This window comes from Physella acuta, unplaced genomic scaffold, assembly GCF_028476545.2.
Source record: "Physella acuta isolate Inbredline_101_S28 unplaced genomic scaffold, ASM2847654v3 ptg002071l, whole genome shotgun sequence".
NCBI classification, from domain to species: Eukaryota; Metazoa; Mollusca; class Gastropoda; family Physidae; genus Physella; species Physella acuta.
In genome coordinates this window covers 107,379-132,780 of record NW_026733573.1, presented here as the reverse complement: position 1 = coordinate 132,780, position 25,402 = coordinate 107,379, and the positions used below count along the sequence as shown (strand labels likewise).

Sequence of the window (25,402 nt, the reverse complement as noted above, 5' to 3'; positions counted from 1 at the left end):
CTATCAATTGTTCTATTGAGAGATGTGTTATTGTGTTCTAAGGGTAAAGGGATGTAATAGATTGAAATAATTGTGAGGTCAAGGGAACTCACTCTTCTGTATTAGTATTATATTTATATTGTTATCTTGAGTGATGTCCCTTACATGTTGTTATGTATATAAGTCTCTCGCCACTTCTCACTTGCTCTCTCTTACCAACATGGCGTCTGTACATAATAAAGATTGTTAACAACCAACGCGGCTTCTCGTCAGTCATTACAATCCACCTCATCAATGATATTGATATATTATGTACGAATTATGTATAAGCAATGGTGATTAATTTTTATTGCTATGTGCTTTTCAAATTATCTTTGTTCACCCGTATATTTTCTTAGCGGTTGATGTTTGTAATTATCCCAGTTGTCCTTTTTAAAGCACTTCCTTTGTATTCATTGCTTTTATAGTTGATTAAAATGTAACCATTGTTTGATATTAAAATTGAATTTGTTAAAATTGACTTGGCAATCATTTTTCTCGGTTTGTGTTTGTGGAAAGTACGTTACTTTGTAAAACATATCTTAGTCAATGTCAGATATTGAAAATTTGAATGACTATTATGCATGCTTACATCTATTGGATCTCAAACGATAATTGAGTTTGCCAAGCAAGTTGTTTTTTTACAAATATTTGTATAAAGGCAGTTCAGTTTGAATGACACACATAATTAGTATTCAAAAGAAAATTCATTAAAATTCGTTTAACCAAGACATGGAAATTCCCTTTGACATTCAATGGATAGGAAGTGTTTAAAATAACACAAAATTTGAATGAATTCTGACATTGGGTGTAGAAAGTACATCACAACCAACTTTTACATTCAAACATTCTTATGTCATGCCTAACATTTTTTTTACCACAGCAAACTTTAAGGCATGTGGTCACCTTGCATTGATATCAACAGAATGACCCAGAAAACCAGTTCACCTAAGGCACGTCTAATCAAGTGGTTTGATTAGATTGAAAATGTTTTACCTGGGTTTTAGCCCATGCTCAAGTGTTTACATACTAAGCTATAAATATAAACAATAGCACTAGATATTTTAAAAAAATAGCTCTTCACCAACCAAAACTGATTTATTATCACATCTATGGCTCAAATTGATCAAAGATGATTGCAACCGAATCTAGGTTGGTTTGAAGCCTGCCAAAGTCCCCCATCACAGGTTTAACTTTAACTGGTGTTAAAAGCAACAACTAGTATGGTGTTTAGAAATGTTGCTTTCAAGTCTAGCTAACAATTCTATACCCTGACACATCAGGGACTGAAAATTAATAAATATACCATTGGTAGATGTGCTATATAAAGATCACAAAAACATGACCAGTCATTCCAATTTATATAAAAAGTAATCAAAATCTTGCTCAATTACTGTACAATAAAAACCAAGCCATCTATCAGTACCACACAAGTAGTATATAGCTACAATCCACAAACAGAACTATATAAACAATAAACTAAGAAGACTTAAATGTACAATGTCCTTTATTTTCTCATTCGGTAACACATTGTGGCAGCTACAAAGTCACACCTGCACATATTCAACCAGGAGGTATTTTTACATCTTGAGCTTGGTACGTCTCCAGTGACGCCTCTTGGCATTATACCTGTAAGTAAAGGAACAAATTAAAATCTAAGAAAAAGTGCACTACTACACATTGATACATCATTTGCTATTTAGTACTAGTTCCATAACTTAATTCCAAATTAGGCCTACCTAATTGTGTTACCGGTCTTCATTCTAACCCACTGAGGAATGGGACGATTTTGTTTCATCTTACGGGCCAACTTGGTCTTTGTACGAAATGTTTTATGGGCACCCTGCAAAAAAAATATAATTAAACAATTCAGTACATTACTTACTTAAACCACTAACATAAAATCACAATTTCCAAAAAAGCAAACAATCTTAAATATGAGGGATCGGACTATGTTCTTTAATGCATGAAAACTACTAGGGCCTACTAATTGAAAGTCATAATCATAATACATCAGCAGCCACAATATGCTAAATAACTTTCATATCACAAAGTAAACAATAGCATAAAGCAAAGTAATTATAAAGCCAGGGAATTGTGGATGCTAAAATCAATACAAGTTTGTTGGAATACCTGGGGGAGAAAATTATCTGGAATGGCCCACCAACATCCTAAGATATAAATGCCCATGGGCGCACTTCCCAAGGCTATGAGATCAGTATCTTCAACAATATATGGAGAACTTTATTTGTGTGCATTTAATATAGTAATGTGTTGACTAATAATGTAAGCCTATAGGGCCGAACATTTAAAACAGGCTATAATTCATGTGAACTGGTACACATGGCTAGTGAAATAAATAATGAAGATTAGACTGATAATTAGGCCTACTTAGGTTAGATTAATTGATTCAACACCAACTTCAAAAAGAGAAATAAGCAGATCAATAAGGTAAAACTCCATTTTAGCGTATTTTATTTCTGTTGCTTGTTTACCTCCAGCTGAGCGTATTTTATTATAACAACCGAAACACATCAAAACATTAGGAGAAAAGGATGTATTTGTATTGTATTTTTGTTTTAACAAATGAATAAAAAAAAACTAAAGAGACTGACTTTGTTTTAGATTTTGATAATTAACTTATGTCAAAACTTGAGAAAAATCCAATTTTAGAATATTGAATGTGCTAGATCTATGTTCGTGTGTCAGTTGTAATAATTGCAAGGCGGTTAAGTTTGTATTGTTACAAGTATTTCCCAAGCATGATACTATAAATAAACATTTATGAACTTGCAATGGCCCCAAAACTAAGGTCAACACAATTTTAAACAGCTATTGCCTAGTCTGGCGCGTTGCTTAGATGGTAGGATTGACCTCTGACCCTGAAACGCCACGCGTCGTTTTCTGACGGTTTTTACGTTTATTTTAGGGGTCCACGACAAATGAAAAAACTGTTTATATCGCAAATTCTCATCATTATTCTAATGCAAATTGGTAATAAAATGGATAATATGCCTTAGAAGGCCAGAAAAAAATCGCAAGATTCGTGGTTGTAAACAATGAGGATTTCTAGTGGAGCACTCTCCGTAAAAACTGAACCGCCCACAAAAAACGACCGACTAACGGCTCGACTAACTGTACATTAACCATTAATGTCCCGTAACGCCCGCTGCCGCCCGACACCGTTAATGTCCCGTAACGCCCGCTGCCAATAAGCATAGAAAAATTAAATTTGTTTCATTAAAATTTGGCCTACAAATCCTAATTTTTAACTAAACAGGAAGTCGGATGGTTTCAGCATCCTTTTCCGGTCTTGTAATTTCAATGGCGCTTTTGAAAGATAAAAAATAATAGTTTCTTTCTATCTCGAAATTTTCGACTCATCTGTCGTATTTTTAGTAGATTTAATATTAAAAATAAAAAAAATTAATGCCTCTAAACGGACGTATCTAGGCATGTATTTTATGAATTATATATGTTAAACATAACCAAATTGATATTTAACTGTTAAATTCGATGCATAGTTGTTAAGACAAAAATAAATAAAGTTGACTACCGAAAATGACCTGTTTTGAATTTTCTCAGACATTTTTTATTTTTATACTGTACTTTTACCGAATATAATATATTCTATTTAATACTGTTGGAAAGCCAGGTTTATTCCCAACATTAAGCAGTACTTTTTATCTTAATTTTCAATTTCATTTAGACAAAAACAAATATTTTGTGAAACTATTCACTTGATCATACAGAGTTATGCTCCTTACATTGGGCCGTCATGGGTGGAGTTTTGGTAGAATGAATGGGACATTAATGGTTAATATATAATTGATATATTTATCATGTATATTTACAGTATTTTTGATTACTTTTTCCAAAATCTCACTCGAGGATGAGGTACCCACGCTGACATTTCTATCCGCTATTTTTAGTATGACGTCATTGTTACGCTAGTTACCTCACAGAAACAACTAGTTTTTGTTTTTTTGCGGAATGAACTGTTAAATCTAGTATTTTAATTATAATTCAATTGTAGCATGTGCGGAAAAAGTAAAATTATGGACATTATAATTGTATTAGTAATTTTATTAGTATATTGATTTTTTCTTCACTGTGGGCAGACAGTTGCTGCATTTGTGACCGGTGGTTAACCTCGTCAACGCTGTGTGGCCTATTCGTTTATATAATCAGTGATGCTCGTTCAGTGGCCTTTTTCAGAGCTAGGCCTAATAACGGGCGATTTTTAGACTTAATTGATTGGCCGTTAGCCTTTTTCATTTAAAAAAATGCTCGTTCAGCGGCCTTTTTTTTTTGGCGCTAAATAATCTGTTTACGGGCATTTTAAGCGTTAATTTATTTAATCTGTTAAGCTAGACGTAGATCTAGTTAAAAATTTTTTTTTTAAATACAGCTGGCCGTCTAGCATACCTGATATGTGAACTTTTAAAAAAATGACCGAACTTTAAAAAAAAAATGACAAGAAGTAGGGAAGGAGGTCTGTTTTCCAATTTGCTTGGAAAAAAAAAAGGGGGGGGGGGAGAGAAGAGAGAAGTGAAGACACCGACCATCTCGTGTACGCGTGTTCATTCTATGACGTCTACTGTAGGCCTGCTGAAGTCACGGTGACCCGCGACCATGGTGGGATTTTTCATCCACAGTATAGTAAATGTAAGCAAGCAATCACGCGAGTGACGATGTTTGGAGATTTTATTTTTAAAAATAATCACATACGTCATGTTTTCAAGATGAAAAAAAAATGTAATGTAAAAAAAAAAAAAGACACTAATACCATGTATGAACCTCAGCTGCCACGCTGTTGACTCAATATAATGTGAATTGAGTGTAAAATAAAATGTATTTGTATTTATAAACTATCATAACTATTACTATCATATTATTTTAAGCATATTTATTATTTAAAATTAGAATTTGAAATAAAATATTTATTATGGTCATTTGATTTATGCAGGTGTTCATTACTTCTTAAATTGGTATGAATATCATGTGGAGTAGAATTTAATAAATAATAAAATAACTAGATCTAGTTTGATTATCAACGAGTTGCTTTTTGTTATTTTCCGGTGAGTAAATTACCATGGCGGGAATTAAAAGCTCGTGTACACAAGTCCACGACGTCATGTTATGCCGGTCGAGGGCCAAGAACGCTGTTTTGTCATTCATTTTCCACTTTTGATTAATTTTCAAATTCTCTTTTTTCTCGTCAACCGAGTAAGCTAGATATTTAAATGTGGTATCAAATGTTCTCTTAAGGCACTTAAGGGGTAAGGAAGTTAATGGTGTATTTGAAATAACAGAATATTTTATTTTAAAAAATCCATAATTCAACCTACGGGAGAATGTTTACACCAGTGTCTGATAATGGAATCTTCTTTAAAAAGGGGGTGTTAGGTTACTGGTAGTTTACTAAATACACACATGGCTGGTTAATGTCATTGCTAACCCTGTCCCTAACCCTAACCTCAACCCTGGTCCAACCATACGCCTAACCCTAATTTCTAACCATAAAATTAGTCGAGAATACAATACTACTAACAACCTGACACCCCTTTCTTAAAGAAGATTCCATTATAAGACAATGGTATCTATAATCATCCCAACCTACTATTGCCCGAGCTATGACGTATGCTGATAAAGTCAATGTGAACTCACGGTGAACCCTCGACAGTGTAAGGATTTTTCTCCCGCTGACAATCACACGATATTTAATTGGAACAGCTCTAATGCTTTTTTGTTTTTTTATTTTCCATTTTCTAATTAAAAAACACATTCATAACAAATAAGTAGATCTAGTGTTTAGGCCTACATAATACATAACGTTTTTGTGTGTTTCGGTTGTGTTTATAATAAAACACACTCAACTGGAGGTGAACGTGAAGCGGGGGAATAAAATACGCCAAAATGTTTTACCATCAATAATCTAAGTCTAGACTTTGGAAAGTAAGATAGTGGAGTGGAGAGGCAAACCATGGGCTATCGAGTCACAGAGATCGTAATCGATCGAGGTAGAACTGACAAACCATGGGCTATCGAGTCACAGAGATCGAGGTAGAACTAAATAGTAAATACTCTGTGTCAAACGAATAATGCTATATTTTAATACAATAACATCCCATCTATCTTGGCCTTTAGGCACTTCCCTAAAGTCAAGATGATTTATCAGTTATTTTGATTTTGAGAAATGTTTGACACAACAAGCAATGGATGCAACTTGCAAAATCTACTTTCATTTTCACGGCATCCTTATAAAATGTAATATATTAACAAACACTAATTAGCACATTAAAATAACAAAATTTATGTATGTAAAAGATATCCTCGTTAACAAATAATCAATTTTAATATTCGATGGCATTTTAAACAAAAATATATCATTAGATTTCTTTCGCTTACCATATTAGTCTGTTTACCCTAAGAAGTTCAAGCCTGGAAAGGGACCGGAAACGTTTCCGGTTGAAGTATCGAAGAAAGAGCAATTAAATTATAAATTTAATAAATCTAGATCTATAGATCTATATTTTTTTTAATCTAATAGTTCGTCTATTGATTCAACAATAATTTTAGAAATAAAACGTTCACGTATCGACGAATTCATTTTTCTAGACTCATTGAATATTTCTCTTAGTGCGGATTATTTGACATAGAAACAAAAATAACATTTATATTCATACACACATTGATCTTTGCTTTCAAAATTTAAACAAAGCTATGGTTTGAACTTTTGAATGTAATAATAGTTTTTAAACGTTGCTTTTAAAATTGGCATGGCTACAAATTTACTGGGAACTAACTAAAAACTAATATAGTGAGAAAGCTTTTTTTCTTCGCGGAATGTGTTAAAGCGTCTTTTGGTGTAACTAGGCCATATCAATAAGACTCGCATTCTGACATGCAATGCAAAACGATATCCCCTCTCAGTTTAATTAATTTTTCATGTTAAATAAAATTAACTTAGTGTGCTCATACATTCTAAAAATCGTAGGCATAAGAATAATTAAACCATATTGTATACCTATATTAGTTATCTTTCAAAATACTAAATACCTTGGCTTTTGTTATTTTATAAATTATACACTAGGCCACTTTACAGTACTAGTACTACAAGTACTAGTACTACTAGTACTAGTACTACGCACTTTCTACTCTAAAGTTGCTAAACTTATAGTTAATAACCATGCCTAGATTATATATATTTATAATAGATTTTAAATAGATCTAAGGTGCAGCTGCCAAATCACCACAGTTTGGTTAGATTAGGCTAATTATGTAATTTAAGCATGTTCTATTAAAAACACTCAGTGTACAGCACAGTCATTTGATTTTACCGTTAAGGCCTATATCTATAGGCCTATACTATATATAAAGTCCTTTGTTTAATATTTACTACAAGCCGGCCCGCAGCATAACATACACCGCTATTTAGTTGTTGTTTTTTCTACTTTTCAGTAATTCATAATTTGTGAATTCGACAGTACCAACGCAGACACTGAAAATATTTCTTTAAAACACTATAAGTAGCTCGTTAAGGACCATAACCCCCCCCCCCTTCCTCCCCCCCCCCCCCCCCCCCCCCCCCAACGTTTAAAATCGTTTCAAACTAAATTATCTGCCACTAATAGCCGTCACTAAACCCGACTCCACGAAGGTAAACATAGCGTGAACCACAGCTCACTAAGACCATGTAGGGGTGGGGATGTTAGGGAGTGCGTTTACAGCTTGTTTTCTAGCGTCTCCCAGAAGAGAATTATATACATAGGTTTTATTGAATACCTTTTAACATTAGCAAACTGATATCATGTAATTTCTATGTAATTATTATTATTGTAGTATATAATTCATATTCACTGATCAAACCATAGCCTCTCTGCTCAAAGTTATCACTTCAGACTATAATCCTTAATCTCCCCTTGTCCTAACTACCAAACCTCCCAAACCTCGCATAAAGCTTAAAACTAAAACTTAGCCCTACTACTAAGTTACTACTAAGGTTTATATTCAATCCTTCTACTAGATCTAGTTCTACATTAAACATTAATTAAAAAATGAATACAATTACAATAGTTATTATGTAGAGATTCTAAATACTATTTGGGCCATACAGGATTGATTCAATGTAGTTGTTCTGCCTGTATTTTGACTGGGAACAGGGCATTACCCCCCCCCCCTCCCGTCTATTTCCCCCGATCATAGCTTTAGGTTCAGCTAGGGTAAGGATTAGGGTTAGTGTTAGGATCAGGGTTAGGCTTAAATTAATGTCTAGAGTTGGTTTTCGGTTAATTTTAGGGTGAGGTAATTCTTAAGTTTTTCATGTATGTCTTAAGGTTAGGATTAGGGTAATAGAAAGGTATAGAGTTGGAGTTAGATTTAGGATTCTACCGGGGGGGGAAGGTTGTAATTCCACAGATGGGTCATTGACAGGGGGTAATTGCCCTGGAGGGGGGTAATGTCCTGTAGCCATTTTAACTAGTCAGAATTAGGCTTTGGGTAATGATGCTGTGAATAAAAAACATGTCTCTAATAACATTTTTTCAAAGTGTATAAAAATTATGTTTACTGTACTATACAGTGTTCTTAAATGAACCTAATAAAAAGACTGAGTTTACAGATAGTTATATAGCCAAAATTATCAGACAGAATCACACACAAAGTATAAAACTATTCAGTTTATTTATAATACCATGTAATACAATTATTGATGTATAATAAATCATTCCAAAGATTATTTTTAAATAGAGAGTATTTACGTCACCATTGTGATATATTTTTTTCTTTAGAAATAATGAACAATCAATAAAGGTCTATACAAAACAGTCATACTATCATGATGCCAGGAGAAGATTACTGTGAAGACGACTATTACTGCCTAGTAAGCTGTTACAACTAATTTATAGATATTACTAGAAGCTGCTGCTCTTGGAATACTTTTTGCTATACAGTTAATTTTAGCCATAGAATTTCAAGAGCGGACATGACCCTAACCTTATGAAATGAACTTTTTCTTTACAATATTACTTTCTCTTTAGTCTAAATTGAAGTTATTAAAAAACAAAATCATACATTTACTCAATCTTTCTAATAACAACTCCTAAATCAAACCCTTGTCTTAACCTAAGCTCTAAATTTAAACTTGATCACCACCATTTCCTCCCTGTTTTAGATGTAACCTAATTAAGACTCGGGATTAATTAGATGAACTTTAAAATCTATAAAGTACTGGGTGTAACAATTTTTTTCAGAACCCATATGACAGCTTTATGAAGAAACACTTGCAGCATTATGGGTATTATACAGGTATTAACAGTTTTATGTATATAAGATAAGAAGTATATGAAAATAAATGTTTTCTAAAACCATGTTTACACTTATGATATGTACACTATACATTTCTAGAAAAAAAAAATGTGCATTAAGGTAATTTTATATGAAAACATTTTGCCCACTGAACATGTACACCTTCTTGATGTGAGGTTTTTTTTCTAGACAGGCAAAGTATACATGTCATAAGTGTAAACGGCTATTTAAATTACTATCAATTAGCCTAAATTTATCAACTCTATGTTTAATATGAGATTATTTTTATTGCTCAGTTACTCTTTACATACTTATCTGTTTGAAGATTCATATAAGTGTTAAATGTGTATTTATTACTTTGTTGTAACTGAGTAAGTTTTTTTGTGTACAATTAATAGGCAGAAATCAAAATTATAAGAACCAATTCCAACAATATTCTGAGTGGGATAAAACTTTTGGCTACAACTTAAGCACCAGCAGTTGCGATTGTTCTGACTCAGAAAGTGATGAAGAAAAAAATGCTGGTAGGTAACATGTCTACATTTTCCCCATTGGTATTTCTTTTTAATTTATAAACTGAAAATAATTTAGTACCTGCCGACTAAATGTCAATAGTGCAAAGTGTGTAATATTTCTGGGACTGTTTATTGATGTAAAACAGGATTTGTAATTTAAACTGCTGCAGGTAAACACCAGTAGTAGTAGTAGTACTACTGTTGTTCTGTTATATATTTTGTTTCACTCCATCTGATGTATATTTAACTATATATATATATATATATATATATATATATATATATATATATATATATATATATATATATATATATATATATATATATATATATATATATATATATATATATATATATATATATATATATAGTAATATGTGAACCTCAATTTCAACTTGAATTCAATGTCATTTTTTTAAAAACAAGATAAGTATTTACTTTTGAATATTAATAAATGTTGGGGGGGGGGGGGAGGAACATGGTTTTTTTTCTGAAGTTGTATTACAATGAAACTAAAAAAATATCTGATCATTATATTTTGAGCTATATTCATTTCTTTTTTCCAATTTTAAAAATTTTTCATGCATTTTCCTTTACTATTTGTGAAACTCTTTATGATTTTTTCTTAGTTGCTGTTAATTGTTGGTATTTATGGTGTTGATGTTATTCTTACAGAATTGTCAGATTTTTCTTCAGAATCTGTCACAACCCAAGAAAATATTCTGCCACAAGGCAAACTTTGCTCTACTATTGAACAAAAACAAAAGGGTCTCTCATTGCATTATTATCTCTCTTAGTAACTAAAAATCAAGCTTCCAATAAAGTTATAACAAACTTTTTTGCTGTATATTTATAATAAAATAAATTAATTTGAACTGAATTTTTTTTAAAATCTACTTAGTTTTTCACCATGAAAAGTATTGTTAGAAAATAGCTGATAGTTTTACTTTAGCTTCTTAAATTTTAGAGGCTTATTAGGGTAGACTAAACCTGTGTGCATTTTCTCTAATATTTTATTTTGTCTAAATGTCTATCCCATAAGGAGAAACTTAAAATGCAAGAAATGATAATAAAACAGGGTGAAGGTTACTGTCCTAATAGCCTGTAATTACAGTCTGCTATTGCCAAGCAAATGGTAATTTAGCAATCACTAGTTGGCTGCAATTCAGAATCTCATTCTGGTGTAATTACTGATGGAGGCAGTAAGAGAGAGCCATGAAATATTTATTGGAGAGTGGTGTGAAGAAGGGATTGGCTAGCAGAAGTGTTCTGGTTCTAGATGAATAATTAAGGTCATGGAACCTAACAGTGTGTTTTCAGAATTACTTAGAAATGTCTCATTCCACAGACAATTTAAAAATTAAATTAGCTTAGTATAGTCTGGATGTAAGCTTAAACATCCATAATGCTTTATTTGTAGTTTCTCTATTTTAGAAAAAGTCAATGTAAAAGTGGATTAGAAATAAATATACAAAAGTTATAACCATTTAATTAAACATCTTTAAATCACAGCTTTTTTAAAAATACAAAATAGATGGATAACTATCAGAATGATAGTCTTAGTCACCACACCTATACCAACATATATATTTTTGTTAGATGGTTGCTTTATTTTAATTGAATTGTAACAATTTCAGACATTAGATCATTTTCTCACTTTCAAGTCCAGTGCACAATTAATGACTATAGATCCTTAAAAAGTGACATCCTACATGTTAAATAGGTCAGTCTGGAGGAGAAGGTGGCCAAGTTTCAATTAAATGTTTTCCAGACGATTCATGACTAATTGATTCTAGCTCACCACTTTTAATACCTACTTCAGAGGGGAAAAATTTGCACAAAAAAAAAGCTCGTTCATCACGACATTTGTGCAGGGTTTTATTTGTATTGATTACCAGTTCTATAAATATCTAACCATCATTGTGGATGTTGATTTAGGTTTTTTTTTCTACTTTCTTTTTAAATTGGATTCTTTACTCTCTGCTGAGCATTTTACTTTATCTGTGACTGAATAGGACTGTACTTGGTTTCATTTTTCTGTCAGGATTCTAGTTAGAGTGGAAACTTGTGTTTATGGATTTTTGTTTGTCACAGCCAGCTCGTATCTATTTTTTAGTCAATGAGAACATTCATTTTATTTATGTGTTGATAAGATAGTATTTATTGTATAGTTAGCAGAGTATTTAAAAAAAAATAACTTAGCAAAGTTTTATTTATCAGACATTATATTTTAATTTTTCAAGTGGTTATTCCTAGGAAATTATTTAAATGTTATTATTATTTCACAGATAATTTTTTTTTTCTTCAAAATTTATATTGTATAATAATATTAAATTAAAATTTTAGATAACTTTTAAACAGATTATCACTTAAGTGCTAAAGTGGTGCTTTGTTAAGCTCTAATTATGTTTTAGATAAAGTATCAGACATTGATTAATTGATTCTGTTAGTTACTCTGAAACAACGATGCAGGGGCGATTTGGAAGTATATATTGATTTATTGAACACTTGGATTGGCATGTTTCCTCCTTGCTGCTAAATGTTGCCTTTATTCTCACGTGTTTATGGCTAAATGTCTCGTGATGAAAATTTTAAGTGGATCCAGGATCTTGAAATGAGCATTCCACTAGGGCCAGTATAAGATCACGGATTAGGATATTTCAGTTTTTAGTATTTAATTTTATTAGTTAAGATAATTTATTTCTAGAAAAGGTGTTTATTTTTGTTAGGATTACTTCTGAATCGTTCAAATTTCATAAAAAGTGTAAAATATGGAATTTAAAATCTTTCTTATTTCAATATTGAAGAGTGATATCAGTTAGTCATTCCATCTGAGGAGATTATTGTTTGAAAATGGATGATACTAAAAGCAGCAGTGATAGCAGTCCAGATGGGTGTAACACTGTCAGCTCTTGTGGAAGTGTAAACATAAATAGTATCACACTGGAAGGTGTCAATTCTATTCAAAACACCTACACAAATGATACAGTTACTAGTGGCTGTAATAGTGTGATTTCACCAAAAAACAGTTCACAGGCTGTCTCAAATTTTATTTTTGATTCAAAAGAAAATAATTTTTTGGAGGATACTAATTTAAAATTAGCTCAAGAAAATTATTTGGAAACGGGGCATGCTTCAGTGAACAATCAAAATGCTGTTATAGTTGAGGAAAGTACAAGTTTAAATACAAGCCAGATGGGAATAAAAACTATTTCCCGATCACTTAGCAGAGGCAGTAGTTTGGCGAGTGAAATCAGCTTCATTACAGATGAAGATAATGATGAATGGAGTTCAGAGTCAATTAATCTTAGTGACTGGAATATTGCTGATAACTTTCAAGAAAGCAATGCCTCTACACAAGCTAGTATAAATAAAAACCCCTCAGACAATGGCTATTTAATAAATAGCAGCACACCAATAAATATTGTTATAAATGGTGCCAAGGAATACAAGGGGAACAATACATCTGTACAAAGGTTTATTAAAAGCAGAAAGTCTGAAGAAAATTCTACAGAGTTATCTGGACATAACTCAGATAATAAAACAATGATAACAAAACCTAAAAGAAATTCTTCTGAAGTTTGTTCTGAAAATGGCTCAGTCAGTCATCAGTCTGATGAAACTACCGGCAACTCTAGTTCAAGAACAACTAATACAAGCACTAGTCATAAAAGTTTAACATGCTCTTCAAGCACTGAAAGTACAAAAACAGGCGACAGAACCTCTTCAAAAGCTAGTTCAAATTTAGATGAAAATCAAAGATATTCTTCAAGTAGTCATTCAGGAAGTTCAAAATTAAGAGGCAAATTGAGGAATGTTTCTAAAGGAAGTAGCAGTCTCTCCACACACAGCAGAAGTATTACTGTCACTCCAATTAGTGATATTTTATCACAAAGAAATAAGAGTAGTATAAGTAGCAGTTCTATTGCTCTCATCGAAGGGCGAAGCTTTAGCAGTTTGTCTAGAAGTGAACAAAGTAGGAACAGCACTGCCTACAGTTCAAAAAGTAGTTCCAGCGGTGGAACAAGTGAAAGGCTCTCTGTAGATACATTAACACTTAGTTCATCATCTGTTCGAAGCTACAACAGTACCAACAGTAAATATAGCTCACCAAGAAGCTCATCCTCTGTAACAGAAGAAAAAACTTCCCCACGTAATTCTAGTTGTTTGTCTACAGGAAGTGAATGTAGCAGCCATTTTAGTTCAAATATAAGTACAAGCACACATACTGAAGAGCGAACTGCTAGCTCTTCTTCCCGTGCCACAACCAACTCCATTCAAACTAAAAGTAGCCTTAATTCAAAAGCAAGTTTGACAGCATCATCCAGTAAAATCTCTAGCTCCTCTGGCAGGTCTACTTCTGATTCTACTGCGTCTGCTAGCACCACTTCTGCTGCTTCCAGTGAGACTGGCAGCATATACTCTGCTGATGACACCACTCTGACCAGTGCTTCTAACATGCAGGACTCAGAGCTGACCAGCACATGTGTTGAAGAAAGTGACACGGAAAGTGAAAGCACCACCACGTACATCACATCATCCACATCCTCAGACTCCAGCTGGTTGGATTACGATTACGCAGCATATATTCTCAAACCCCGCTATGAGAAACACCCTACATGGGTTAAGTCCTTGCTTGAAAAGTTTTCAACGACAAACAATGCAAGTGATGCTCATAACTCAGATGATACTGAGCAATTTAAATCTACAGGTGCAATGCTTTATTATTATAGTGCTCATTATTATTTTCTTTTACAAATCTCATCCATGTTTTTGTGTTTTAGTTGTAATTTAATGTTTTTCAGTTTTATTCTGCATATGCAAAAAATAGCTGATAGTTTTCATAATGAAATATTTAAACAAAAATAATCACATTGTATTAATTAAGATTTAAAGTTTTCTCATTGACAAACAGTACCAAACGTATAAAGATTAATTTTTACTTATATTTCTTTGCAAATTTTTTGTTCAAAATATTACAAAAAAGTCGAGTAAGTTGTTTACCAGTAAACACTAGGAACTTACCATGGTGAAATATTCAGCCACATCTGAATGGTACCCATGAAAAAATGCTGTTCAGAAAATGGTCTTTAATGAAAATAGTTTTATTGATTAATTGTCCAGACTTTATTGGCCTTTTTTTTTTTATTGATTCCCCTTAAGTGCTACACACATTTATGATTTCCCCCTAATGGATTTGCCTGTTTTTCTTTTCAACTAATAAAAAGTATCAGGTTTTCCCATTTTTAGCTGTTTTTTTCTTGTAGCAAACTTGGAATAAAAATATTTAATGGAACAGTTGGCTGCAATTATACATATACTAACAGTTTTATAATATGAGGAAAGTTTCCATAAGTCAAAATAATTTCAAAGTGAATGTTTTTTACTGTGAATCATACACATTTATTACTTTTAATATTCTTATTACAAAATGTAATGTAAGTACCATTTGTATTTATGAGCTTGCTCTAGTGAGCACAATATATTCATTTATTTATGTTATATTACACAAAAAAATATATTTTTCAATCTATAATCAATAGTTTTTTTATTAAAGTGATTATTAATTATTATATTAATTTTTATTTGTTTTATTGCTGTTTTAAAACTGATTTGTTAATTTTGATATAACAATTTTTTTCTTTTAAATTTTCAAATGCATCAATGAACTTTAAAGCATTAACCTTTTTTTTAAATCTTATTAATTTTTAAAGAAATGGTTTGCAAACAATATTTACAAAAAGGTTTTTTTTTACTTAATTAAGATGATTGCCTTAAAATCCAACTAAATTTATTACTTTTATAAATTTGCTTCATTCACATATTTTTAAACGTAATAAATGAAAAAAAACATCTACTTCAAATAAATAAAAGAAATGTATAAAGTGTAGCAATCAAGTACTGACATATAACTTGATGTTAAAAATACTTTATAAACAAATTGGTTAAGCAGTTAATTCATTTATTTCATTTTATATTCGTTTAATTTCTTAAGTGATTTATTATCTACAGAAAAAGAAACCAGTTGATTATTTTTTAGTGTCACAAAGTTCATTAAACTAAAAAACTTAATTTCAGACAACAAGCTACAAGAAGACTCACATAGAACTACCCAGCTTATATACAGCTGTGGCGAGTCTGGAAAAATGGTAAGAAACCATTTAGAAAAAAAAATTTAGGTATCAAATTACCAAAGTTAAAGTTTATTCCAGTACATTACTGCATGTTTAAAAATTAAATGTTTTTAAAATCCAGTTTAAATTAGATGATGTTTTTTTTGCCAATGATTGTTAGGTTCCACGGCTTAGGGAACCAAGAAGCCTGTATGCACTTAACAAAGAACTGGGTCCACAACAAGCTGCAAGATGGTAAAATCACGCTGATTTTTTTTTTTCATTTTATCCAAGCATAATGTTTTAATTCTATCATGTTGTAACATCTTCCTCACACTTCTAAATGAGCATGTATCTCCCCTTACGAAACATTTTGTTTTGATAAACATGTTGTGTTCTCACAGCTATTCATAAAAAATACCAAAGAAAATAGATTTTATTGATAAAAGTACTAAAAACTTTTGCTCCAACCACCTCGGCAGTTTACTCATATATATGTTAATTTTCTGTAATATAAAATTCCACTATCAAATGTTTTATTTAATTCATTAATATATAATAAGAAAATTAAGTATTTTAATCGTAAACAAACAGTAGCAGAGCAAAAATGCTTCTTCTTCCTTGCCTTGTAGCATTGCTGTACCACTGGTGTCCTTCTAATTGTGTTCCTCTATTCGACTATGTGTTTCACCATCCTAAATGCCTCTTTCAGTTTCAAACACATCCATTCCCTGATGTTGTTCTCCCATTTCTTCTTTGGCTGCTTTTTCTGTTTGCTTGAAGCTATTCCTTGTAAGAAGGTTTTTGCGTAAAATCTTTTCCAAAGAATAATGTAATGACATTCTTCTTAAGATAATGTTCTGACTTTCAGGCCCTCGGATTTGCAAGTAATAAATGAAAGAGTGCATCACATACAGACAGTTCCAACAGAGCCTGAACCATTTTATAAACAAAGTAGGTTAAATTATGCACACAATTTAGAACAATATTTAAATTATTGACCTTATATGGTTTCAATCAGTTTTACTTTGATGATGCAGTAAACATGGCATGTTATTTCTTAAAAATAAAACTGAAAACAATCTAATTGGTTTTATTCAGTTTGTTTAATCATTTTCTCTATAGCTACTAGATCTAATAACTTTAAAAATGCTGGGTAAAAAAATTCATCGCTATAATTAATTAATTTTTTACAGCTGGCCTTGAAAAATGTCCAATGGCTAGAGGTGAAACAAATGGTGGGAGAGTTGTCTTCAGCTATGAAACAAACTCCAGCTTTGTAAGAGCTTTTAATGTTTGTTTTTGTATATCATTCAAGGATTATAATAGTAATTTAAATGAAAAAAATGATCTATTTTACTAATGTCAATGCATTTTTTATTTTTAAAAAACATAAATTTAGACCAAGAATAAAAATATAAAAGGTTTAGAGTTTCAACTTTAGAAAACTTTACTAAAACTTAATAGGATTCTTTAGGAGTATTGTTGATTTTTATTTTTTATTCCTGCAGTTTATGAAATCTCGAGCTGGGGGCTCAAAAAATGGATGTGATCCGTGTGCTGTGCCTTTGCAGTTTGAGAATGATACAACTCTAATATTTGAATCAAGGTTTGAAAGTGGAAATTTGGGGAAAGCTATTCAAGTGTGAGTTGAAACATTTATATAGTCTTGTGACATTAAGACACTTTTTATATGTATGAAATAACTTAAGAATGCTGCTACATTAGGCACCAGAGCTAAAATTATTTCAGCTATGCTCAAGGCCAACAAAAACACTGACAATGAATATGTTGTGCTATTAAACTATTAGCTTTGAACAATTTAATCTTCCTTATTAGTTTTTAATTTTTTAGCGAGATACTAAATTATAATGTATATTTCTCATGTACCTTAATGATTTTAGATTTCTCACAAATTTCCCATTATCCACTCATCTATTGAAAAATAAAAACAAAAATTATTTTTTTTCATTTTGGAGAACATGTTTTGATTCTATTCTTTTGCAAAGAAATAGTTTTAAAGGAACCTGTATGTTTAACAATTTACATTTCTTTGTAGGGGTGAAAGAGAGTATGAGCTCCATCTGCGTTATGATTTGTATACCAACAAACACACACAGTGGTTTTACTTCCGGGTCTCAAATACTCAAGCAGATGTGGAATACAGGTTCACTATTGTCAACTTTATGAAAGTAAGTTACTTCCTTTGTACTTATGTTTGGTGTAAAAAAAAATGTGGTTACCCATTCAGACATGGCTCATTGATTTATATGATCTCTGTATATGAAGGGATGGTGTTGTAAGTTCTATGCCCTGTCACCTTTAGTTTCCCTAATGTGAGTCAGGTACCTATCAGAGCTGGGTGGACTCAGAGACATCCTACTGACTCGAGTCTGAGATCCAAATTTGAGACTTCCTGGTTAGCAGTCTGTTGTCCAACCTTTTAATCTAGAATTTGATACCAATTTTAGCCATTTACCTCGACATAATTATTTATTGTATCTTAATAATGGAAATATATACCAACTAATAATGTTATTTTAATTTTTGTTTTGTTTTGTGTTCCTGACCAATTAGCTTTTTGGGCTTTTTAGATTTTTTTCATCTAAATAACAAAACATATTTCTCTACTCAACAGCCTGATAGTCTGTACAATGATGGAATGAAGCCAGTGATGTATAGTGAGAAAGAGGCAGCTCTCAACAAAGTGGGATGGATCAGAGCAGGAAATGACATCAAGTACTATAAAAATAACCTAAGGTAATTTGCTTAGTCAAAATATGAAATATATTCTGTATATTAAAACAGTTAAGATGTGCAACACAAAGGCAAATTTGATATGTCTTAGTCCTCTTTACTTGTTGTTTGGTTAATGTTATTTTCAGATTTTAAGTTAGAAATAGCAAAATATCATTCCAACTAGATTCTTCTCCTCTTTAATTAGTTTTAAAAAAAACAGCTTAAAAACATTACTCAAACAGAATAATTTAAAACATTAATCAATTTTATTTTTATTTTTGTAGATATGAAACCAGTAAAGGTGACCGCTACTTCTACTCAATGACATGGACAATCAAATTTAAGCATAATCATGACACAGTCTACTTTTCTCATTGTTATCCTTATACTTACACAGACTTACAGGTAATGATCACTTGCCATTAAATTATCTATAATGAAAATGTTTTTATTTATCACTTAGAAATAAAAAGTGGTTGTTTTAGTTATCACCTACCTGAACACTTAGTTCTTTTCATTCTTAAAAAGTCTACTTGTGAAATAATAATATATTTTTTTGGTCATTTCGATCATCATTTTTTTATGCCAAAATTATATATCTAGCTCTATTTAATTTTTTTACTGTTATCAAGAATTTCTTTCAAATGTGAGAAGTTTCATCATTATTAAATCTTGAATTGGCTTGCCAAACTAAGGAATTCAAATTATTTATCTATTTTTAGAACTACCTTCTGGAACTTACGAATGACCCAATCAAATCTCGCATTTGTAAACAAAGAGTTTTGTGTAGAACATTAGCTGGAAACCTTGTGTATGTCCTGTCCATCACTTCAGCTTCCCAAAATCCTGAGGACTTGAAGGTAGGATCTCATTTACATAAATCAATTTTATGTCTATAAACTTATTTTTATGTTCTAGTATGCCTAGAAAAGCTTTTTTTATATGTTAACATTTTTAATATTTAATTTTCTTGTTACATTTAAATTTTGTTTTATTTTGAATATAATATGCACTTAGATAATTTGGTACTTAGATAATTGAATTGCTACGTAATCTACTTTAATTAATAGCACAAGAAAGCAGTGGTAGTGACATCTAGAGTGCATCCAGGAGAAAGTAACTCTAGCTGGATGATGAAAGGATTTCTAGACTTTGTCACTAGCAACTCTCCAGATGCTAAGGTAACACACTGAACAGTATTAATCTCCTTTTAATTCCACTCTAATTGTTTAGCAACAATAATTAATGTCATATTTTTTTGTTTAAATTACAATTAAAATATTGACCAAATGAAAAATTAGCAGTTACTAAGGTTCAAAGTATATTCATATATACAGGTTAAACCAAACCTTCATTTAAATAAATCAACAAATATTTTAACATTGTTTACTACTTTGTCACTCCAAAAACAGTTACATTCAGAGCATACACTTTTAATATTTTCAACATGTCTTTCAGCTTTTGAGAGACACTTTCATCTTTAAAGTAGTGCCCATGCTGAACCCAGATGGAGTTGTGGTTGGCAACTACAGATGTTCATTGACAGGGAGGGATTTAAACAGAAATTATAAAACAGCTCTCAAAGATGCTTATCCATCAGTGTGGCATACAAAAATGATGATACGCAAGTATGTAAATTAATATTTATACGTATTAGGTTAGGGTTATCATTTCAGCTGTCTAGTATCATAGTTACTAAAGTGAACTATGGCTATAGTGATCAGTATATCACTATATTGGACAACATTGTCAATTGCTTTAGGTTTGCAAATAATTATAATAGTAAAAATATAATTAAAAGATAATCATAATAGGTTAGTGTAAGTTTCATGTTTTAGTTACTATAATGCATAATTTTGGATGTTATAATATTTATATATCATTAATTACTAAAAAAAAGAATGATATGCCATTTCTGTGCAGACTTCTGCTTGAAAGAGAAGTTATTGTGTATTGTGACCTGCATGGACATAGTAGACGGCAAAATGTTTTCATTTATGGATGCGAACAAAATCAGAACCCTAACAAAAAGTTTCATGAGAGGATTTTTCCATCAATGTTAAGCAGGAACACTCCTGAAAAGGTGGATTGGTATTTGTTTTTTAGCTATAAAAGTTAATATTTTTTATGTTCACTTTTTCATAAAATGCAAAAAAAGTATTGTAGATGTAAATTAGTTGGTAAAATTATCCTCTGCTATATAATTCATATCATAATAAAATGTTATTTCAGTTTTGCTACAAGTCTTGCAAATTTAAAGTTCAGAAAAGCAAAGAAGGTACAGGAAGAGTTGTCATGTGGAATATGGGCATTATGAATAGCTACACTATGGAGGTAAATTTGTCATGGATGATGTTTCTATCTTAAGCTCATTTTAATTTCTACTATAACTCTCTTCCCAAGATCATTAATTCAGTTTGTTTTTTACCTTTTGGTCAAAATTTTATAATTTCAGAAATTATCATAAAGAAAATGTTATTGTTTGAACATGTGTCTGATGAAGTTTAGTTTTTAAAAAGTAGAATTTTAATATAATTTTCACACAAACCGAGTTATCCGTTTACCTTTGTGTTTATTTCCAGAAGAGTTTAACAGTTGAATTACAAGTATTTTTAATATATTTGGATCTGATTTCTAATATATTTTTTTTTCCTTTTTATTTCTAAACTGGATTATTAAAAATAGATTTTCACAATAAGTAAATGGCATCATTTGTATTGTTTTCTCTCTGACAAGTTTGTTTATTTTCTTGACACCAGGCAACCTTCTGTGGCTCCAGTCTTGGGAAAAAGAAAGGGTTCCACTTCAACCAGCATGACTTTGAGATGATGGGCTTCCATTTCTGTGATACATTGTTGGATTACTGTGACCCAGACAGCACAAAGGTAAATTAATGTTTTATTCTATTTTGTAAAGTAAATAAGGGTAATTTTTTAAAATATATGTTATTGAAGAGGTTTTAGGTAACAGCATAAAAGTACCATCAAGAAACTCAAATCAAATAAAAATTAAAAGATTTTTTTACGTCATAGTTGTGTTAAATATATATTCTGTTGTATTAACGAGAATTACTATAACAAAGATTTGTTTAGAAATTAAATTTAAGGAATGTTAGATTGAAAGTAGAATGTTTTTGCATATTAATCATGTTTGTAATTATGTTACTAACATTAAATTTAGTTATATAATATTGTAGCTAACATTATGCATTGTTGTGTGATTTAAAAGATTAGAGCTTATGTTGTTGATAGAATTGGGGTGTACAATTTTTTATTATTTTAAAATTTATTTAAAGAGAATAGTTTTTCTAGTTTTACTTAATATTATCAAACAAAATGTTGCTATTCTGCTCCTATTATTCCCTGGCTATTCCCTGCTTACTTTTTAACACCTTGACCTGGATGCTGACTTACAAATGGTAACTAACACTTTGGAACATTATGAAACATAACCTTGATATTGTGTTTTCCTTTGGATTTTATGTTGTTGATGTAACCTCAAGATTTTTTTTTGAGTTGATTTTGGTGTCAGTGTTTGCATGCATTATAAAATTACTTTTATTTATCAATTTACCAATGCATGTCATTTTACCAAAATTCTAAAGTTGAGTAGCTAATAACTAAAGTAATTTGACAAACTAAACAACTGTTTGTTGCTAGTGATTTTTCTTTACAGGAAAAAAAATAGTACAAGTTTTTTGTGTCATTTTTACTGTAAGCTTTCGTGTTGTCATTTTAAAAAATTCTTTGTTTATTTGTTTTTATTTTCCATACTGTATTTGTATCTTTTAGGTTAATAATTTCAACACTTTAAATAATAGCAATCCTGAATTATTTCCATTTTCTGAGTAATATATAGAAAAACAATGTTGAAACTATTTGGGAGCAGTATAAATTTATTTAAATGCATATTGTCTTAAAAATTATTTCTATTAAACAATCTAAACATTGATGATCAAAGAGAATATTTCTATGTGAAAACCATTAAAACATTTCATTTTGTTTTAATGCAAAACTCAAAGTAGTAAAGTATAAGATGTTTGTTTCCTTTGTATTATTGATTTAGTAATAATAATTCTGACAAAGAAATTAAATACAGCTTTTAAATTTAGCAATACTCAAAAATTACACGTAATGGTTTATCTAAAAATTTTACTGTGTAAAAATGTTTTAGTTTTATGAATTGAATCTTTATTGGCATCGAATCTTTAAATATATTTTGTTTAAATATGTTGTGCCTAATAATAGTATTTCTTAAGGCAAATACATTTCATCACTTACAACAAATCTAATCACAATGTAATTTTATAAAATATTTCGCAATCTAAAAAATCTCTTTAAATTTTTAAAACTACTTTACAATTTAGCATAGTATTTAAAAACCATGCCACACAATAAGTAAGCAGCTCATTAACTTGGATTTTTAAAACATTTGGATAATTAGGTTAAAATTTAATTTGTCTAGATATTTTTGAATTATTCTAATTCACAAGTGCTTTATTCCTTATATGTTATTCCTTATATCTTATAACAGTTTTACAAAACTTGGCTTGATGTGACTGAAATACATAAGTTGACAGTCATGGCTAAAATTGCTGAAAAGGGGCTTAATCCTGAGGATGTTGAAAACTTAAGTGACATTTCCACGGACACAGAATCAAGGTAAAGATTATTATTTATTTTTGCCTTGATGTTTAGCATTATATATACACACCTACTCACCACATACACCCCACATGTCATACAACACACACCAAACCCACATAAAACAATTACAAAAGTACATTACATAAGTAATAAAATATTCATCAAATTTTTTTTCAAAAATATTATCCCTTAATTTAGTGATGGTGGATCTGACAGTTCAATTTCTGATGGCCCACCACTACACCTGCCATTCAGTTCCAGCAGGGTATGTAACATACCTAACATATTTCCTTTTTAATTTGTTATCTTAACTCTAAAATTACACACTGTACTAAGAAGTTTTTATTGTGAAACAAATCAAAAATATCTTTTTAATAAAACACAAGTATTCAATTACTCTTCAACACCAACAAACAATACCATTAATCTTAACATCTCAATCTATTGCCAATAAACTTTATTGAATATTCTCTAAATTTTTAGTATACTTCTCCTGTTATACATTGTTTTTTTTTACAGATTTTAAGCACAGTATGTTATCTTTTTATAAAATTTACTAATGCATAAATTGCTAATAGGTGTATTTTTTAAATTAAATTATTTATTTTTTGTCAGTCATCTGTGTATTACTCCATTGATTTCATATTACTAACAAATAGTTTCTTTTAAACATTTCTTGTTATTTTTTTATTTTTTCAACTCTTTCTTTTGTTTTTGCTCAGCATTTAAAATCTTCATTAAAAATACCATTTCTCACAAAGTAACTAAAACTTAATATATTAAAAATGCTCATATTGAATGTTGAATAAAGACTTAAAGTAAAGCTTTTAAATTTTTAATATTTCATCTGTAGTGCGTTATTAATATATAGGTGCAAAATGAATTAGAATTTTTTTTTACAAAACTTTTTTATTATTTTAAATATTGATTAACTATTTGATGAGTGATCAAATATAAAAGTACATCCTTTTCTTTTTACTTTTATTTAACCTTTTTTTAATTAAATTTAACTTAAGTGTACCTTGCTTTTTTTTAAAAACTATTTGCTTTTAACTTTCTGGTATTCAATTTTTTTAGCGAATGCAATCAATACATTTTTTGTGAGAATAAAAAATAATAATGAGGTAGCTGAAATGTATGAAATATTGCCAGGTGCATACTTTTATAATGTGAAAATACTTTTTTTCTGTAAAAATCTAGTTTTTTTTATAGCTAAAATCTACTGTTCAGTTGTTACATAAGCCATACTAACTACCTAACATAAGTGTGCTTTACTCATGTTGACCAGTTTTATTGTCCTGATTATGATTTAGAATATAAAATATTTTAATATATGCAATTTCTAAATATTACCATTTTATAAAATTAACAAGTAGGCCCTATTTTATTTATTGCTGGCTATAAAGTGAAGTTTTTTTTTTTAATTTAAGGAATTATAATAAGATTTTAAGTTTTATTCTTTCGTAAAATAATTAGAATTAAAGTATTTTAATATTAATAGATTTGCTGGAATGTTATTTTTATTAATGAAAAGTTATTGAAAAACTGAATTTTTTCTCAGCCTAAAAAGAAAAAACTGAAATCTAAGAAAGACAGGGATAAAGTTCACAAAGATGAAACTAAGAAGACATCTCCAGTCGTGAGTGAAAAGGTCCTCTTATAAGTTACCTATTGGATTAAATACCATGAAAAAAACATCTTTTGTTAAAAGTTTAAAATCATAAAATGTATGTTACAGGAGGATAAAAGAATGAGAAACAATCAAGTTAAACCATTGCAACAAGATTCTTCCAAGGTAATGTTTGTAGCTGTTTTAAAAACGACTTAACAAGCACACAGTTTTTTGTCATTTTATACTTGCAATAATTTATGATTTAACATTTTTCAGCTTATGAATTAACTTCAAAAATTGTTACTGATATTATTAGTAATATTTCTATTTAAAAAAATTAACTGACCCCTGTTTTTAATAACTTTAAGACTTAACATTATAAAACTGGATTTCTAGAACATATTTTGTGTGTGATTTTCTACATGAATTTTTTTTTAATGTTTAGAAATT

The 25,402-nt window shown here is 30.2% G+C and overlaps 1 protein-coding gene across 24 annotated transcripts in view; it reads left to right on the top strand.

Moving 5' to 3' along the window:
* Positions 1-6,683: 6,683 nt before the first annotated feature.
* LOC131932003 (cytosolic carboxypeptidase 2) overlaps positions 6,684-25,402 on the top strand; it is a 30,797-nt gene continuing 12,078 nt past the window's right edge. For 16 of the 24 annotated variants that reach the window (XM_059288874.1, XM_059288878.1, XM_059288877.1 and 13 more), the window contains exons 1-23: positions 6,889-7,014; positions 8,811-8,902; positions 9,273-9,327; positions 9,726-9,851; positions 10,518-10,610; positions 15,921-15,991; positions 16,137-16,210; positions 16,827-16,909; positions 17,152-17,234; positions 17,467-17,600; positions 18,015-18,147; positions 18,594-18,715; positions 18,979-19,099; positions 19,417-19,554; positions 19,765-19,875; positions 20,153-20,322; positions 20,618-20,777; positions 20,927-21,028; positions 21,454-21,579; positions 23,228-23,355; positions 23,539-23,605; positions 24,902-24,991; positions 25,079-25,135. In XM_059288874.1, the coding sequence (XP_059144857.1) occupies positions 8,858-8,902; positions 9,273-9,327; positions 9,726-9,851; positions 10,518-10,610; positions 15,921-15,991; positions 16,137-16,210; positions 16,827-16,909; positions 17,152-17,234; positions 17,467-17,600; positions 18,015-18,147; positions 18,594-18,715; positions 18,979-19,099; positions 19,417-19,554; positions 19,765-19,875; positions 20,153-20,322; positions 20,618-20,777; positions 20,927-21,028; positions 21,454-21,579; positions 23,228-23,355; positions 23,539-23,605; positions 24,902-24,991; positions 25,079-25,135 (2,289 nt within the window). In that variant the 5' untranslated portion in view covers positions 6,889-7,014; positions 8,811-8,857. Of the gene's footprint in view, positions 6,764-6,822; positions 6,842-6,888; positions 7,043-8,810; positions 8,903-9,272; positions 9,328-9,725; positions 9,852-10,517; positions 10,611-15,262; positions 15,281-15,920; positions 15,992-16,136; positions 16,211-16,826; positions 16,910-17,151; positions 17,235-17,466; positions 17,601-18,014; positions 18,148-18,593; positions 18,716-18,978; positions 19,100-19,416; positions 19,555-19,764; positions 19,876-20,152; positions 20,323-20,617; positions 20,778-20,926; positions 21,029-21,453; positions 21,580-23,227; positions 23,356-23,538; positions 23,606-24,901; positions 24,992-25,078; positions 25,136-25,402 lie in introns of those variants that run through there. The other 8 variants (XM_059288857.1, XM_059288858.1, XM_059288862.1 and 5 more) reach the window with 8 other exon arrangements.